This window comes from Halichondria panicea, chromosome 14, assembly GCF_963675165.1.
Source record: "Halichondria panicea chromosome 14, odHalPani1.1, whole genome shotgun sequence".
In the NCBI taxonomy this organism is placed as follows: Eukaryota; Metazoa; Porifera; class Demospongiae; order Suberitida; family Halichondriidae; genus Halichondria; species Halichondria panicea.
In genome coordinates this window covers 1314921-1329332 of record NC_087390.1, presented here as the reverse complement: position 1 = coordinate 1329332, position 14412 = coordinate 1314921, and the positions used below count along the sequence as shown (strand labels likewise).

General features: G+C 39.3%; 3 protein-coding genes and 1 long non-coding RNA gene across 4 annotated transcripts; all 4 read right to left on the bottom strand.

The window, feature by feature from the left end:
• Nucleotides 1-1638: 1638 nt before the first annotated feature.
• LOC135347374 (uncharacterized) lies at nt 1639-2258 on the bottom strand. Its single transcript, XR_010398350.1, has 2 exons — nt 2117-2258; nt 1639-1900 (listed from the first exon to the last, which is right to left on the bottom strand). It is a non-coding gene; the product is annotated as an uncharacterized LOC135347374 (long non-coding RNA).
• A 503-nt stretch (nt 2259-2761) lies between these two features.
• Nucleotides 2762-5498, bottom strand: LOC135347367 (uncharacterized). Its single transcript, XM_064545337.1, has 7 exons — nt 5479-5498; nt 5172-5376; nt 4884-5051; nt 4090-4277; nt 3410-4029; nt 3244-3307; nt 2762-3005 (listed from the first exon to the last, which is right to left on the bottom strand). Exons 3-7 carry the CDS (start codon nt 5036-5038, stop codon nt 2812-2814), a joined length of 1221 nt encoding a protein of 406 aa, XP_064401407.1. The 5' UTR covers nt 5039-5051; nt 5172-5376; nt 5479-5498; the 3' UTR covers nt 2762-2811.
• A 1408-nt stretch (nt 5499-6906) lies between these two features.
• LOC135347370 (tubulin gamma-2 chain-like) lies at nt 6907-13475 on the bottom strand. Its single transcript, XM_064545339.1, has 10 exons — nt 13339-13475; nt 11590-11738; nt 11493-11538; nt 11078-11245; nt 10599-10748; nt 9995-10048; nt 9666-9839; nt 7900-7986; nt 7400-7597; nt 6907-7051 (listed from the first exon to the last, which is right to left on the bottom strand). The coding sequence occupies exons 2-10, from the start codon at nt 11622-11624 to the stop codon at nt 7034-7036; spliced, it is 930 nt and encodes a 309-aa protein (XP_064401409.1). The 5' UTR covers nt 11625-11738; nt 13339-13475; the 3' UTR covers nt 6907-7033.
• Nucleotides 13307-14305, bottom strand: LOC135348137 (tubulin gamma-2 chain-like). Its single transcript, XM_064546314.1, has 3 exons — nt 14260-14305; nt 14150-14211; nt 13307-13510 (listed from the first exon to the last, which is right to left on the bottom strand). The coding sequence occupies exons 1-3, from the start codon at nt 14303-14305 to the stop codon at nt 13307-13309; spliced, it is 312 nt and encodes a 103-aa protein (XP_064402384.1).
• Between the last annotated feature and the right edge of the window lie 107 nt (nt 14306-14412).

Below are 14412 nucleotides of genomic sequence, written 5' to 3'. Positions count from 1 at the left end.
AAACGGAGCAAAATCACCGTTTTTGACAAGAAGGGCTGCTCTAGCAAAGAAGATACTTGTTTAGCTCCTGTAAGTTAGTGCAAATGAATTTTACACTATTGTAGTACATCCTTCTCAAAAATCAGACCTTAACTAGCATAAAATCGAAAGTTGTATTCCTAACATATTTGCCACCAAAAAACAACAAAATGCAGTATTTCTCAGAACTTACTAGTAGCCCAGACTTCTGTTGAAGCTCAAAAGATGAGCAATATACTCAGGTACATACACAACAAATTTCAGATCTTAACTCAAACAAATAAGCTACTTCTATTCCTAACATATTTTTGGAGGTACACATCTTCAGACAGCCATTTCATAATGATGATGTCATATGATGTAACAGGTGGTGGTCCAATGGAAGCGCCAATAGTTAAACTTTCAGTACCTGCACTCAAATAGATCATATCACTTTTACTTCAGAAGATATGCCACAAAATGTGAAAAATAAAAAAAATCTACTCTCTTTGGTTGTTGCACTGTATTAGATCAACAGATTTCTCCCAAAAAAAATTTATGTCATGTAAGAATGTAGATCTAGTTTCAGTATTATTTTGTACATGTCAACAATTGTAATACAAGTTCAAAGATAATGAAAAAGGATTGGTGTCCATTGACAAATTGCATGTATACAACAACACAGTGGAATAAGTATATTAGCAGCACAATCTCGGGCATTATTATGTCATCCAGTGCATTATATTGCATGAGGGTGCCTGCAATAACTAACTTGTTGCCCAATGACGTCAAACTTTTCTAATTGGTCAACTATAAAAAAAACATAACTGTATTTTTTAGTGAATTTATGAATTCCATAGTAAATTCTTAGGTTTTCTTCCCACAACTAGTGGAAAGGTAGTAGCCTACAGTCTGCCCTAAGACCCCAAATGTTGTAAGACAGGAAGTGCTACAAGTTGCCTCATGAATATATTAATGAGAACAGTTTTTCTTTATTTTTGTTATAAATAAAGGTTTTTAGAGCTAGCTAAGTTGAAATATGTAACAAGAATACAGTTTAACATATGGATAACACTTTGAATTGAGAAAATGGGTCCAAATAGCATAAAGTTGTGTAAAATGATTACGGGAAGTTCGAGAGTTTGAGCAAGCTGTTCACCATCAACGTAGCAAGCTAAAAATTGGTTGAACGATTAACAAGGATCTAAATAACAACATATTCAAGGTAATTGCCATACAAATGAACGGTGTTGGCAGACCAGCTACACAAAGTTCGACATTAATACACAACTTGACAAGAGCATAGAACACATCATGAATGACTTCAAGCCTTCTAGTTTGCTGCCAAAGCATGCACATTAATCAGATGTACTATTTGATACTTTGAGCAATCACTGATTCCTTTCACATCTGGAGATATGGAGCCATGAGTACCACCAACCACAGAGACTATTCAGAATGGGCCAACTTCGACAGTTTGTGCAAGCTGTTCACACTATCTCAATCTATTCCAAACTTGCAGAGTCAACACATTCCATATTGAACTGATACATATCCAAGTAACAAGTTCTAGCTCAGTAAATGGTCTGTGTTATGAGCTTTGGAAATCCAGAAAAAATCACCGTGAACTGTGCTTCACTACAGTGTTAATTGAGGTACATGACCACAAAAATGTTATTATCAGCCTGGCTTCACCGTGTGGTCAGAGAAAGTTTACACAACAAAAACCTTTCACTAGGTAAGTACAGTGCAGCATGCAACAAGAAAACAAGTCATATGAGTGAGCATAATACACATATAATTCTAGCCCGGTGTATTATATGAGCTAGCACTAATAAAATATAAGGGAATAATTATCCAGGCCATCCACCTCCACTAGCTCAGTTCATCTTTCAATTTTGCCCTGCATGTAAAGAAGAAAGAAAATTATGATGCCAGGACTGTAAAAATACAGCGACCTCTAATGAAGATCCACACTCAGAATCTGAAACTGACAGTGACAGACGATAATATTATGTCAACAAACCACAGTGGATGATGGTAGTGCTACAAACATAGATTACACAGATCTGGACAGCTTGATCTAGCTTATACAGCACATCATTATTCTCATACATACCTTGTGTTGTTGTTGTTTTCATTCATGCTGCAGTTGGCTACACATGACTGAGTCTTGTTGTAGTTTTATGACAATTTATTACATCATTATTATGAATATCATTAAAATATTTGAGGTTTACATTACGTAATGCTTCCTGTCTTGTCTTAGGGCAGACTGCTATGAAACGGACCAAATGAGTTATTGGGTGGGAGGGTGGGCCATACACACAGTGAAACAAAACATGCTAAGAGGCATTTAATAGTACAGCGCAGCTTGCAACAATTATTGATATCCCAACGTGTATATAGCAACTATAGGGAAAGATTGTCAGTCGGTAAAAGCAAGAGACTGTCTATTATTGACTCTTGCATGCCCCAAGAGTCTTACTGGAATTTGCAGAATCTTTGCAACACACCAGTAAAAGTGTTGAGCACTATGCGTTTCTTTTATGCGTACATTTAATAAGTAGGCGGTAAAACAGACCACAGTGTGTATACACAAAATCCACATAAGGAACACGTAACGCTCTACGCTTTTACTGGTGTGTTGCAAAGATTCTGTAAACTCCAGTACACATTGCTTCTCAATCCTTGAATTCCCTGCAGACAACCAGCATAAAAGCATACTCTCCACTACAGTGTCAATGCAGGAATACTCCGGCTATACAAAATCATAAATATTCTACCATTTCAATGTTGGAGAATTATAGTAAATCAAGGAGAATCACACTCTCTCCCAGACGATTGTTCTTTGGGCAGAGTGGATCTACTATATTCAGTGAGCTTATATGAAGGTCCTAAGGGTTTGTACAATATGATAATTTCTATGAGAAATGGTATATGCAACAGAGCAAACAGAATAGACGGCACGAAAGTTCTTTTCTTTGTCTTTTCATACAGTAAATCGACTGCAAAAAAGACAAAAGCATTATGCATGTAACATGTACCTTAATTAAGGTGACATACATACCGGTACTTATTTGCTGGTGCTAAACTTGTGAAATCATAGCATTTGTAATTACTCGCACGGCATTGCATTTTCCAATTTTCCAAGAGTACTTATTCACAGAAATTACCACAATACCGCAAAAATAATAATGTTGGTATGATTACTCTGGGGAGTAGCTAATGGCATGCATCTCTTACCAACCACAGGACTGATACTCTCAGCAAGTCCATTTGCTACATTGATACTTCCTATCACAATGCCCTATAAGAAAGAAAGATCGACGTTATTATAATTATAGCCATAATTATATAAGAACATTCATATATCTATGGCTATGCAGGTACCAATACTATGAGCACTCACTTGAACACTTTCAGGAGTCTGATTGTTAGCTATGGCCACCAAATTCACCCAGACAAGAGGGTAGCTTCCTATCAACAGCACCATTCCTATCAGATACAATGGTAGCAGTAGTGTCCGTTGCTTTCCTCTGCAGATAGGAGGACAATCCACACATTCCTCACCACTTGACAACGGTATCCAATGACACTCTCCACTAATTGATACATTGGCATTTATACAGGCATTGCTTGCAGTGGAGTACACATCTTGAGGGAGTACCAATAAGCTTTGAACACCGGCTACAAAACGATTTCCATTTAAATTTTCAACTTCCTCAGAATCAGTTGATTGATGATGAGAAATACTGAGGCAAATATTTTGTAAAGGAGGAGCTAAAGAACAGGAAAACACATCGAGCACCTGTTCTGAGGATTCGTTTTCACCTTTAACTACAAACGACAAACACCGGTGCTTGCTGGTAGATTTCTCGGTGCAAAATGGGCAAAATTCATCAACGTAGCAGCTGAAATTAAAGTGGTAAGCAATTTCTGTGTACGTTCGATCGCTAAAATCCAACTCAATATCCATGTGTGCACGATTATTTAAGAGAGCAGGCCAACTTTGGGGAGTATTATCCAAAGGTGTTAACATTCCTAGACTTGAGTGGTTGTTTTGAAAGCGATCTGGAGTATTATCCAAAGGTGTTAACATTCCTAGACTTGAGTGGTTGTTTTGAAAGCGATCTGGATGATGGAACGGACTGTACTCAGTGCATGGATCATAAGGTATAGCCTGCCAATCTGTTACCAAGAAGTATCCTGCAATTGTCATTGAAATACCAATGAAAGCTCCCATCTGTGTACTGATTTTGATTCTTTGTAACAAGACCCTGTATAGAGCATAATTATTTGAGCATGGTTATACCTACTAAAGATGGGTAGTAATTTCAGATTTTAGGGTACTGATTTTGGTGGATTTCCATTAGCACAAGTATATAAGTATCAGTTTTAAGGTTGATTGGACTCAGATTTACAAGTATATACATTTATTTGAGATTCCTACAATTTCGCTAAAATTGTAGGACCCGTTTATGAAAGGTAAGTATTATTTTACTCACATCTAAAGTCCCGTTTACACGACACCTAATTCGGGTCGGATCCGGGCCAGATTTTTCCGAGTAGTGCATACATGCATGCATGGGCATATAGTAAAATGACCACTGATTGTTTTTGCGCAAACAATGGCTGATAGCTAAGAAGCTACAAGCTTACTCTATTAGCAAACATGACACACCTCAGATTAGCCATTTGTGTTTTCTCACAGCTAAACCGCTTTAATGAGTATAAGTGTAGAATCTGAACCACCTCCAGAGGCTAGAAGTGGTAGACAGATAAGGCCCGTTTAGACAAATGCGGTAATTGGATTTAATCCTGGATTCTAATCCGGATTAAAAGTCTCGTGTAAACGGGCTTAAGTTGACAAATAAATTACTTACAGTAAGATGGAGCCTAGAATGCTTGAGATAGCCACCCCCAAGAAGACGTAGGAAGATGTGTTTAGAGAGAACCCAAAGGAATCACTTAGAATTGGATTCATTAGGGCTTCAAAATATGCCCACTTCAGCATTTGTACGAACGATAGCAAGTGCATACTCACAATAATGTGAACAGATATTGTTAAGGATTGCTAGAAATTACAGTATATAGGTTCTATCATATTCATGCTCTGGCTATAATGCTATCGATATATGTACTTGCATTGGTAATAATGCTGAAAGGATATGAATATTTGCAGTGGTCCAGGCTTGGCCGAACTTGAGTTGTTTTTTGAGCGGACACAAAGCTCATGACAATTAGTTCTGTTCCATTTACTCTCTCCACGGAAGAGAAAACAGAACAAGATCAACAATATAACTCCAAAAGCTACATTGAACCAAGCAATCGATCGATACTGCTCAATTGGAAGGTTAGAAAATATTACTGAAACACCTACAGAATGAGTAGAAAGTGTAATGTTGTATGAAATTGGTACCAACAAAGTCAATTTATTAGATGGCAGTCTATAAGCTTTTGTGTATAATTATTGCTTACTAGGACCAACGACAAGCCCAACGCTGATGGAGTAGACTGAATATAGGAAGTTACGAGTTTTCACCACTTTCTTCTCATATTCAAAATTTTCATCTTTTTCATTCTTTACTTCCTTCAGTAGATTCACATACTCGACACTCATTTCTGTTGCGTAGTTCATACTGAGTGTGATTTGTGCTCCCAAATAGTATCCAGCCAGGAACATGCCAATCATTAGTATCCCACCGTTAGTTGCAACACCGTACAACACGTAGCCAATCGTGTGCAGAGATATGGCAAATACAAACTGGTACCAATTCGGGATGCATTTAGTTAAAAAACCTGACAGCAATCCTCCTGTAAGTTCGCCGCAGGAATAAATAGTTATCAGCAGTGCGTACATTGTTTCCGACTCATCTAATCCAGGCTCCACCTGGGCATAGAAGTTCAGTATATAGTGCTTGCACCTAACTCCTAACTGTCATAATAAAAAGGCTACCACATACGTGGTATATAACAGCTATAATTATTATACCCAATAGCAGGTAATTTTCGTGGGGTAAAAAATTGGAAAACGGTGATTTTCATGAGTATAAATTTCGTTTAGTCTCGTTGCCTCCACTGCATTCGGTAAGCCATCCCTCCGTTAAAATTTCGTGGAGGTCAGCTTGACCACAAAATAACGAATTTTTACACCACGAAAATTACCCGCTATATATACGGTATCTAAAAGTCTGCAGTCCAACTGAAGATGTATAGTACCCAAAGCACAGGTATATATATCGGGTACCATCCACAGTAGCCTCGACTCCAGCCCCTTGCCTTTCTCAGCGGCTTGGAATCGAGGCTACAGTAGACTATGCATGCACTATAGCATATTAAAATGATCCTTTATTGCTCAGCCTGTATGATAATTTTGCTTGTAGCTTCTACGTACATATATATAGGCCTATACATAAAGTTGTGTCAGGCTATATACAGAGTAACTGCATGGCCCTAACTGTAACTGTAAACTGTAACTACAACGTGACTGGCATGCAGGTATCATTGTACACACTGACTTTCAGTACCTGCTGGAGTGTGGTTTCATTGATGCCTGCCTTCTTTGGGTTAGTGACAAACCTATGCAACGAAGAGAGGTATAATGTACCACTGATGGAGAACATCATTGGAGCAAGTATTTGAGTGAGAAATCCATTCACTCTCAAACGCCATTTTTCTTTGTCAAGTCTCATTTTGTCAGCCTACGTACAGTACATTCAGGCTATAACTGCACAGTTGTGTCTCATGCTCATGACATATAATTATGCATGCATGCGGCGCCCTTGATTTAGAGGCACTAAAAGAGAAGAAGAACTTACACGTCATGAATAAATTATGATTGGCAATGGGTTAGCCTCGAATCCACGCCCGTAATTAATCTTTGTGGATTCGAGGCTAGCGGTGGGTTTGCCTGCATTGTGTTTTATTGCACGATAATAAATTCACGGTAATCGATAATAAGTATAATAATTATAACAGTATAATATAGTACAAGAGTTAGCAGATAAATGTTCATATGCTGTAAGTGATAGCGTCAGGGCTTGGCACCACCCTGTATGGAGAGGAGTGTGATTACTTGCTGTACATAATCCCACATAATGCGTGGAATACACTGTACAACGAGGTAAGTAGAGTACTGAAGTGCTAACCCTCGGCTGTTGACATGATCTATACAGGTGTATAACAAAGCCAAAGATGGCCAAATCAAAGTAAAATTTACCAGTGGACGCACTTGCACGCCTGAGGTGCCAAATTAAAAATGCCAATTGGATTTATTAAATGGCTCATTCACCAATTTTTCTTGTTACCGGTACAAATCATGTGCTTCAAGTGGTTAGTGAGAATGGAGTAATGAGAAAAGTTTATCGATGTAGAACAACATTTATAGTGATAGTCTTACGAGTCCTATTGATGTTCCCCTGGTGATGTAGTCTGGTTCAGTGGAGGCTCTGTACTCGTCAATGACCTCTTGGACCACCCTCCGTGAGTCATCAAGCTCTGATAGGTCATCACTGAACATTGGCTGTTTCTTGAATTGGTCGAGAAAAGCTTCTTTCTTCCTCAGCTTGTCAAACTGTCCATAGCTGGCTGCAAACAACTGGTGTGTGTGTGTGTGTGTGTGGGTGTGTGTGTGTGTGGGTGTGTGTGTGTGTGTGTGTGTGAGTGTGCATGGGGGAGGGGTTGGTTTAGAGGCTATCCTTATACAGTTTATAGGCCCCCCCATAACTAGCACATAATTATGTAACGAAGCCAATAATATACAAAGGGGAAAAACATAATTATATCAAATGTTTTTGTGCATAATCGCCAATACATGAAGACTGGGAATATAGAAGGACCAGAATTCTCTGTACTCGTATAAAAGTGTACATAAATATTTAACACATGTTGAGTACTCACTGATGCCATGCTGGTGTGGTTGGCGAGCATGAGTCCGCTGACCCTATGAGCTGACTGGATGTGGGGAGGCTTGCGGGAGAGGGCAACCTGTGCATGCATGGAGACACACAGAGAAGAGTGAATGACAGGCGTTGTTGTCATGCTGTCCATGAAGGGGGAATTACATTTGTATACCAACCTCTCAACTAATCCTTGTGTGTGGGTGTGTGTGTGTGTGTGGTGTGTGTGTGGTGTGTGTGTGTGTGTGTGGTGTGTGTGTGTGTGTGGGTGTGTGTGTGTGTGGTGTGTGTGTGTGTGTGTGTGTGTGTGTGTGTGTGTGTGTTGGAGGGGTTGAACAAAAAAAATAAATTGTGAGGAACTGCCTTATCTGACCAGAGAAGAGGGTACCACCTCTCCTATTTCCATAATGCACTTACACGTTAACTTGCTTATGAGACACATGGTTGCAGGAATAACTGTACTATAAGTTGGTAAGCTAGCTATATAGTTATAATATTATCTGTATTCATACTTCTAACAATTTACTATGTGGTTTACCTTCAGTTCTTGTAATCTAGTCTTTTTACTTTGAATTGTATTTTTTAGTCTGATCTGCTGAGTCTGATCTGCTGGTTTTTAATACTCTCAGGGGAGGCCAGGGGGAGGGGGGTTTGGGTAATTATGTAGATGTAGTAATTGATAAAGGATTTTACTTTCTGTGAGGCTGTGCTTTTTAAGAAAATGCTGAAGCGTCTTCGTTTCTACACACACCAATGGTTAGAAGTTTATGTCATAATTAGCTGTCTACATGTATGTCCATATTGATCCACATTATGTTACTGGGGGTGGCCAACTGGCTATGCTGACATGCTGATCTGATTGATTCCTAAATTTAGAATCTGTGCTTTAATTAAAGTATGCACAATTAAAGGGTATACATGTATAGGTTAATTAACATAGAAAGGCAAACACCACAAGGCAGAGAACAGACAGAAACAAAAAAGCAAACAGATGCTCGGCCTGGAGAGCCGAGAATGATGGGTTAAAGAGTCTTTAATGGTGCACCAACTCTCCCCATTCATCTGTTGCATTCAGTCATATACACAACTACAGTACTATAATTATAACACTCAATAGTTATTGTACATCTATTCACATTGGGGCCATGCTGAATAATTATTGTAAATTAAGCTGTAAAACGTTGAGGTCAAGCTGACATGAATTATAAGACTTATCTTCTAACTTGGACTTGATATTGGTTGCTGTGATACTTCAAGTTGGCTTTTAAAAGAAAACTTCTGAGGGGGGCTTAGGTATAAAGTGTATTGTCTGGGCCAGGCTTTGTGGTACATGTAGTTGATAGTGGGGTTGCATGGGGAATGTGGGTTCTTCTATGTGGTTAAGCTGAAGCAAGCACAAAACAAACATTGACCTCAAATGTTGGTTCTTAGAATTAGCAACAGGCATTAGTCAAAATAAATAGATAGTAGTGTGTGTGTGTGTGTGTGTGTGTGTGTGTGTGTGTGTGTGTGTGTGTGTGTGTGTGTGTGTGTGTGTGTGTGTGTGTGTGTGTGTGTGTGTGTGTGTGTTACGGGACTATCTTCAATCACAAGTGATGCGTATTGGCCCCTATATTATGTATACCCACCAGTAAATACATACTTTACCAGATAGCAAAGTACTTTTTTAGGACAAATAAAATCACAATTATTTTGGTAAAGTAGCTGTAGTCAAAACTTTGTACATGTATCTTAATTGCTGAGATCACATGATGTACCCGTGTATACCTGAATGCTTGCTGGCCCCCAGGGTATAAACTGAGCGAGCTTCCTCTCTCTGATCCTCTGCAAGCTCTTGTGTACCTGAGTGGGGTCCACTTCTCCTTGGATGATGTTTAGGATGGAGATGTAGCAATGGTTGTGGTGACGATCCTTGGGCGCCGACACCATCACATTCTTAGGCTGAAGTGGGGGGGTGTGAATTGGTGCAAGCAGTCACGTGTTTGAGAGGAGTCAATACAATGCTAGTAAATCAATGGTATTGTCAAAATCAGGCCAAAAATAGACTTTTGATTTTAAAACAGCGTGATGCTATTAATAGATCTCTACCACCTCACCTGTAGTAGCCTCCTCATCACGTCCAGGACAGTAGTCTTACGAATACTTGGGGCCTGCGTACAAAAATATGATGATGTATGCATTCATTTAGGCTCTGCAATAATTGAGAAACATGAACACAGAATATTGAGTAGTGTGTACACGTACTACATGTCTTGCGTTATGAAATTATCGACTTTTTAAATGTTCTGATGGTCCAAATTCGATGATTTTATGATTTTTTGAAAGCTTAGAAGAGACTCTTTCAGATGGTATGCTCAAATTTGGTACGGGCCATAATTTCTCATTTTCGGAAAAGACTATGGGCTATATATAGCCCATGGTATTTTGTCAAAATCAGGCCAAAAATAGACTTTTGATTTTAAGACACCATCTAAACGAGCTCGATCTAAGCTTTCAGAAAACCGTAAAATTAACGTCATTGGACCAATGGAACTAAAGTTATGGCCGTTCAAAGATGAATCATTTAACGCTGGTCACTAATGCTAGTCCTACATGTATGTAGCCGAGGTACAGCACAAAATATCAACTACATACTTCATAATTAAAAATTATAGCAAAAGCAGCTAACTAGAGAATTAGGCACTCAGACTCTGTTCTTACCTGAGTGTCAGTGGTGATGGGAGTGTAGCCAGTCATGAGGTAGTGGAGTCTGGGGGTGGGGATCAGCGAGGCTATCAGACCAATCAGATCGTTGTTCATGTAACCAGGGTAACGGAGGGTTGTTGTGCTGCTAGCCATGATAGTGGATACCTAATGAGTAGTGAAGAGCAACAAGAATGAGATCGATCATACATACACTAGTAAAATCTAGAAACCAGAAACATTATATAAACTCGATATAATGTATCAAACTCATAATTATTATCGTATTATTATATATAAACTAGAGGCTTTCTGCTATTATTTATTAATTAATAGCAGATATGAGTTTGATACATAAAATAAAACACAACGAAAGTGATTTAGCTTCACTTATGTACAAGCAATTACAACAACTATTGAGGAAATCATACCTCACACTTAATGAACAAGAATACATGTAGCTACGATACAAAACAGTGAAGCTACTATAGACTCACCAGTTGGTTGATTTGTGATAGTGAAGGGTTTGGTATTCTGAGCCTCTCTGCTGCTATCCTGTTGAGGGCAGTATTGTCTAACACCACGACACAGTCTGCGTGGAGCGTGAGTCGCTTCAGTGTCAGTATGGAGTTGTATGGCTGCACCACCACGTCACTGATCTCATTCTAAGAGGGAGGGGGGGGGAATATAATTATATCAGTCGAAGTCATGTAATTATCATTATGTGAACTCAGGAGCACTCCCGGCGAACTACAATATGTGTGGCTACTGTTACAGTAACAGTACTACGTACGTATAATTATACATGTATACAGACTCACTGTATGTATTGGATGCATTTACTGCAAGCCTGTAGTGACTCTCGATTATACACACTGTACAGTGCAGCATATGCACACACACAAATCTCACCAGGTTGGGAAACACAGAGTAGGTTTGAATGAGCTTCTTCGGGTATCTGGAAATAATAACAACATCAAGAACAATAATTAAATAATATCACGGCCACCTGTCATTGAGATGCTCCAGGAGGTAGGATCCCATCCCGGACCCAGTGCCACCTGCTATGGAGTGAGAGAGCACAAAGCTCTCCAGACTGTCACTGTTATCAGCCTCTCGATCAAGGATGTTGAATATCTCCTCATGGAGACGCTCGGCCTGCGTGCAGAGGAGGGGTTAGTATTACACCAAATCACTTTTAGCATTTATGCTAAAGTGATTTATGTTATGGCCACTCAAATAATTATAATTAGAAAATGCTTGTCACAAATGGTGCAATCTGATTGGTTACTTGGAGGTCCTTTATTTCTCATAGAGACCTCTCAGTCATTCAGAGGTCTTCTATGGAGGTCCATTATGTTCACTACATGCATTTAACATTTTTTACATGATACTATGGCAAGCCGTGTGGTTCAAAAATAGAAAGCATAAAACGTACTGTTATTATGCCTAAAAACGTACGTGTTTTGGCTATAAACGTACGTGTTTCATTATACCGCTACGTCTTCCTGCAACGTAAGGTGTTTTATTATAAACGTATGTGTTTCATTTTACGCAATTAGCTTTTTGTGCAAGTCTCTCTGTCACTAGCCTCGATTCTAGGCGGCCTTGAATCGAGGCTACTCTGTCACTTGCTAGGTGTTTCAGATATAACCTAGCCTCGAGACCAGGCCGATTAAAATATATTTTATTCAGCCTGGATTGGATTCGAGGCTAGATATAACTGGACACGTACGTTTATAATGAAACACGTACGTTTATAATAAAACACGTACGTTTTTAGGCATAATAACAGTACGTTTTGTGCTTTCTATTTTTGAACCACACGGCTTGCCATATGATACATACAATCATACATGGAATGCTTAGCAACATCTATTTTATACATGCACAAATACACCGAAGTCATAGTAACGATGATGCAGTGCATCATTAAAAACTAATTTTTAAAAGTCTTTGTGTTCTGCAGTGCCGCTTTGTAACTTTCATCTCACTCTTGCAGCTACCAATAGCTAGTGCTCTAGTGCAGAGCTAACTACTAAGTAGAATAGCAACTTTCTATTAACAGTTTTTGCTATGCAAGAGACGGAAACTGCCTTCAATGTGAGTTTTTTTTATGTAGACTAGCCAGAGCAAAGCTTTTAATGTTGCTTGAGGTTTGTAGAAACAGAGTCTTCTTTGTGTTAATAATAGCTTAGCTTGCTTAGCACTATTCTAAATCAGTTATAGGCCTCGTCCAACGGTCACTATGGAGTTTTGAGACCCTTAGGCCCTTAGTAGCACCCTCGCTACGCTCGGGATGCTACAGCCTCAGGCCTTCGGTTCTCAAAACCCCATAGAGACCTTGGACTCAGCCTATAACCTATAATTATTTGAGTGGCCATAACATAAATTTGTTGGCCCAGTGCTTTTGCTTTGGTGATTTTCTGAAAGCTTAGATAGAGCTCTTTCAGATGATATGCTCAACTCTCATATTTGTAACAGGCCATAATTTCTCATTTTCGGAAAATGACTTTTGTTAAAAACAGGCCCAAAACAGACTTTGAACTGGGTCAACAAAACTGAACCGTTCAAATATGAATTTAACTGTTCCTGCATTTAGTGAAATCTTTCAGATGGTATGCTCAAAACAAAATGTTCAGCTATTTAGCTTTCAGTAAAATATCATGAGCTATATTATGTACGTACGTATGGTACGTGGCCTTATACTGAAAATGAAACAGTATTCAGAAATCACAGATAGTATAATTGTGCTCACTAAATTGAGAGTGTCCACTGGCCCAGTTATTGCCAGCCCCGCCCCCGTGTGACGAGGTGTAGATGTTCTCCTGATTGTAGAGTTTAGCGTAGGGGGAGGTGAGGATACCGTGGATCACTCGAGGCTCTAGGTCCAACAGTACCACTCGGGGGATGTAGTGCTCATCATCTGCCTGTGTGGGTGTGGGTGTGTGGGGGGTGGAAGCATTCGAAGCGTTATTAGACTATATACATACCGTATTTACTTGATTAAACGCCCTCATTGAATAAACGCCCATCTCGTTTAAACGCCCAGGGTAAAAGCTCTGTCTTTGTCAATAAACGCCCATCTTAAATAATCGCCCATATACGGGGCATGGCACTGTGAGTGGAGCTGAAATAGCACATGGAACCCAGTTGCAAGCGTGGCAGCATAGAATAATAATACTTTTTATGATGCATCGATGGCAGAGAGAGAGATACCGACACAGAGGGCACTCCTATGACTTAAATTTAAGCTGAGAAATAGATTTAAGCTGAGACAGCAGCCCAAGAAGAGCACAATAACTGCTGCTGTGCAAGAGTTTTGAGTAGACATAACAATAAACGCCCTCCTGGATTAAACGCCCTTCTCGTTTAAACGCCCCCTCTAAAAACTTCAATCTGAACTAAACGCCCAGGCGGTACATGTATTACACGTCTGTATGGGCTGTGTACACAAAAAGCAAACCAGTCAAAATTGACTACTAGTTGCTTGCACATACTTATTAGGCTAACTAAAGAAGATTAGAAATTTGTAATAACACTTAAATAATCGTCAAGGTAGACTATACCTGATAGAAGAACACATCTTTTCTGTCTATACCTTCCACTGCATAGTCCTGGAGTATACCCTCTGTGACAAAACAGGTAAATTGTATACTAAATAGTAGTCACCACCCACCTAGACTGATGGCATGCTCTGCACACAGCTGCTTCCAGAACTCCATACCAACTCAGTTGTACTTAACTGGAGGAGAAACATAATTATTATAATTATAGCTAGCTATTTAAAGATCTATCATAAATATTCCTTAGCTATTAGAACAGGCAAGCT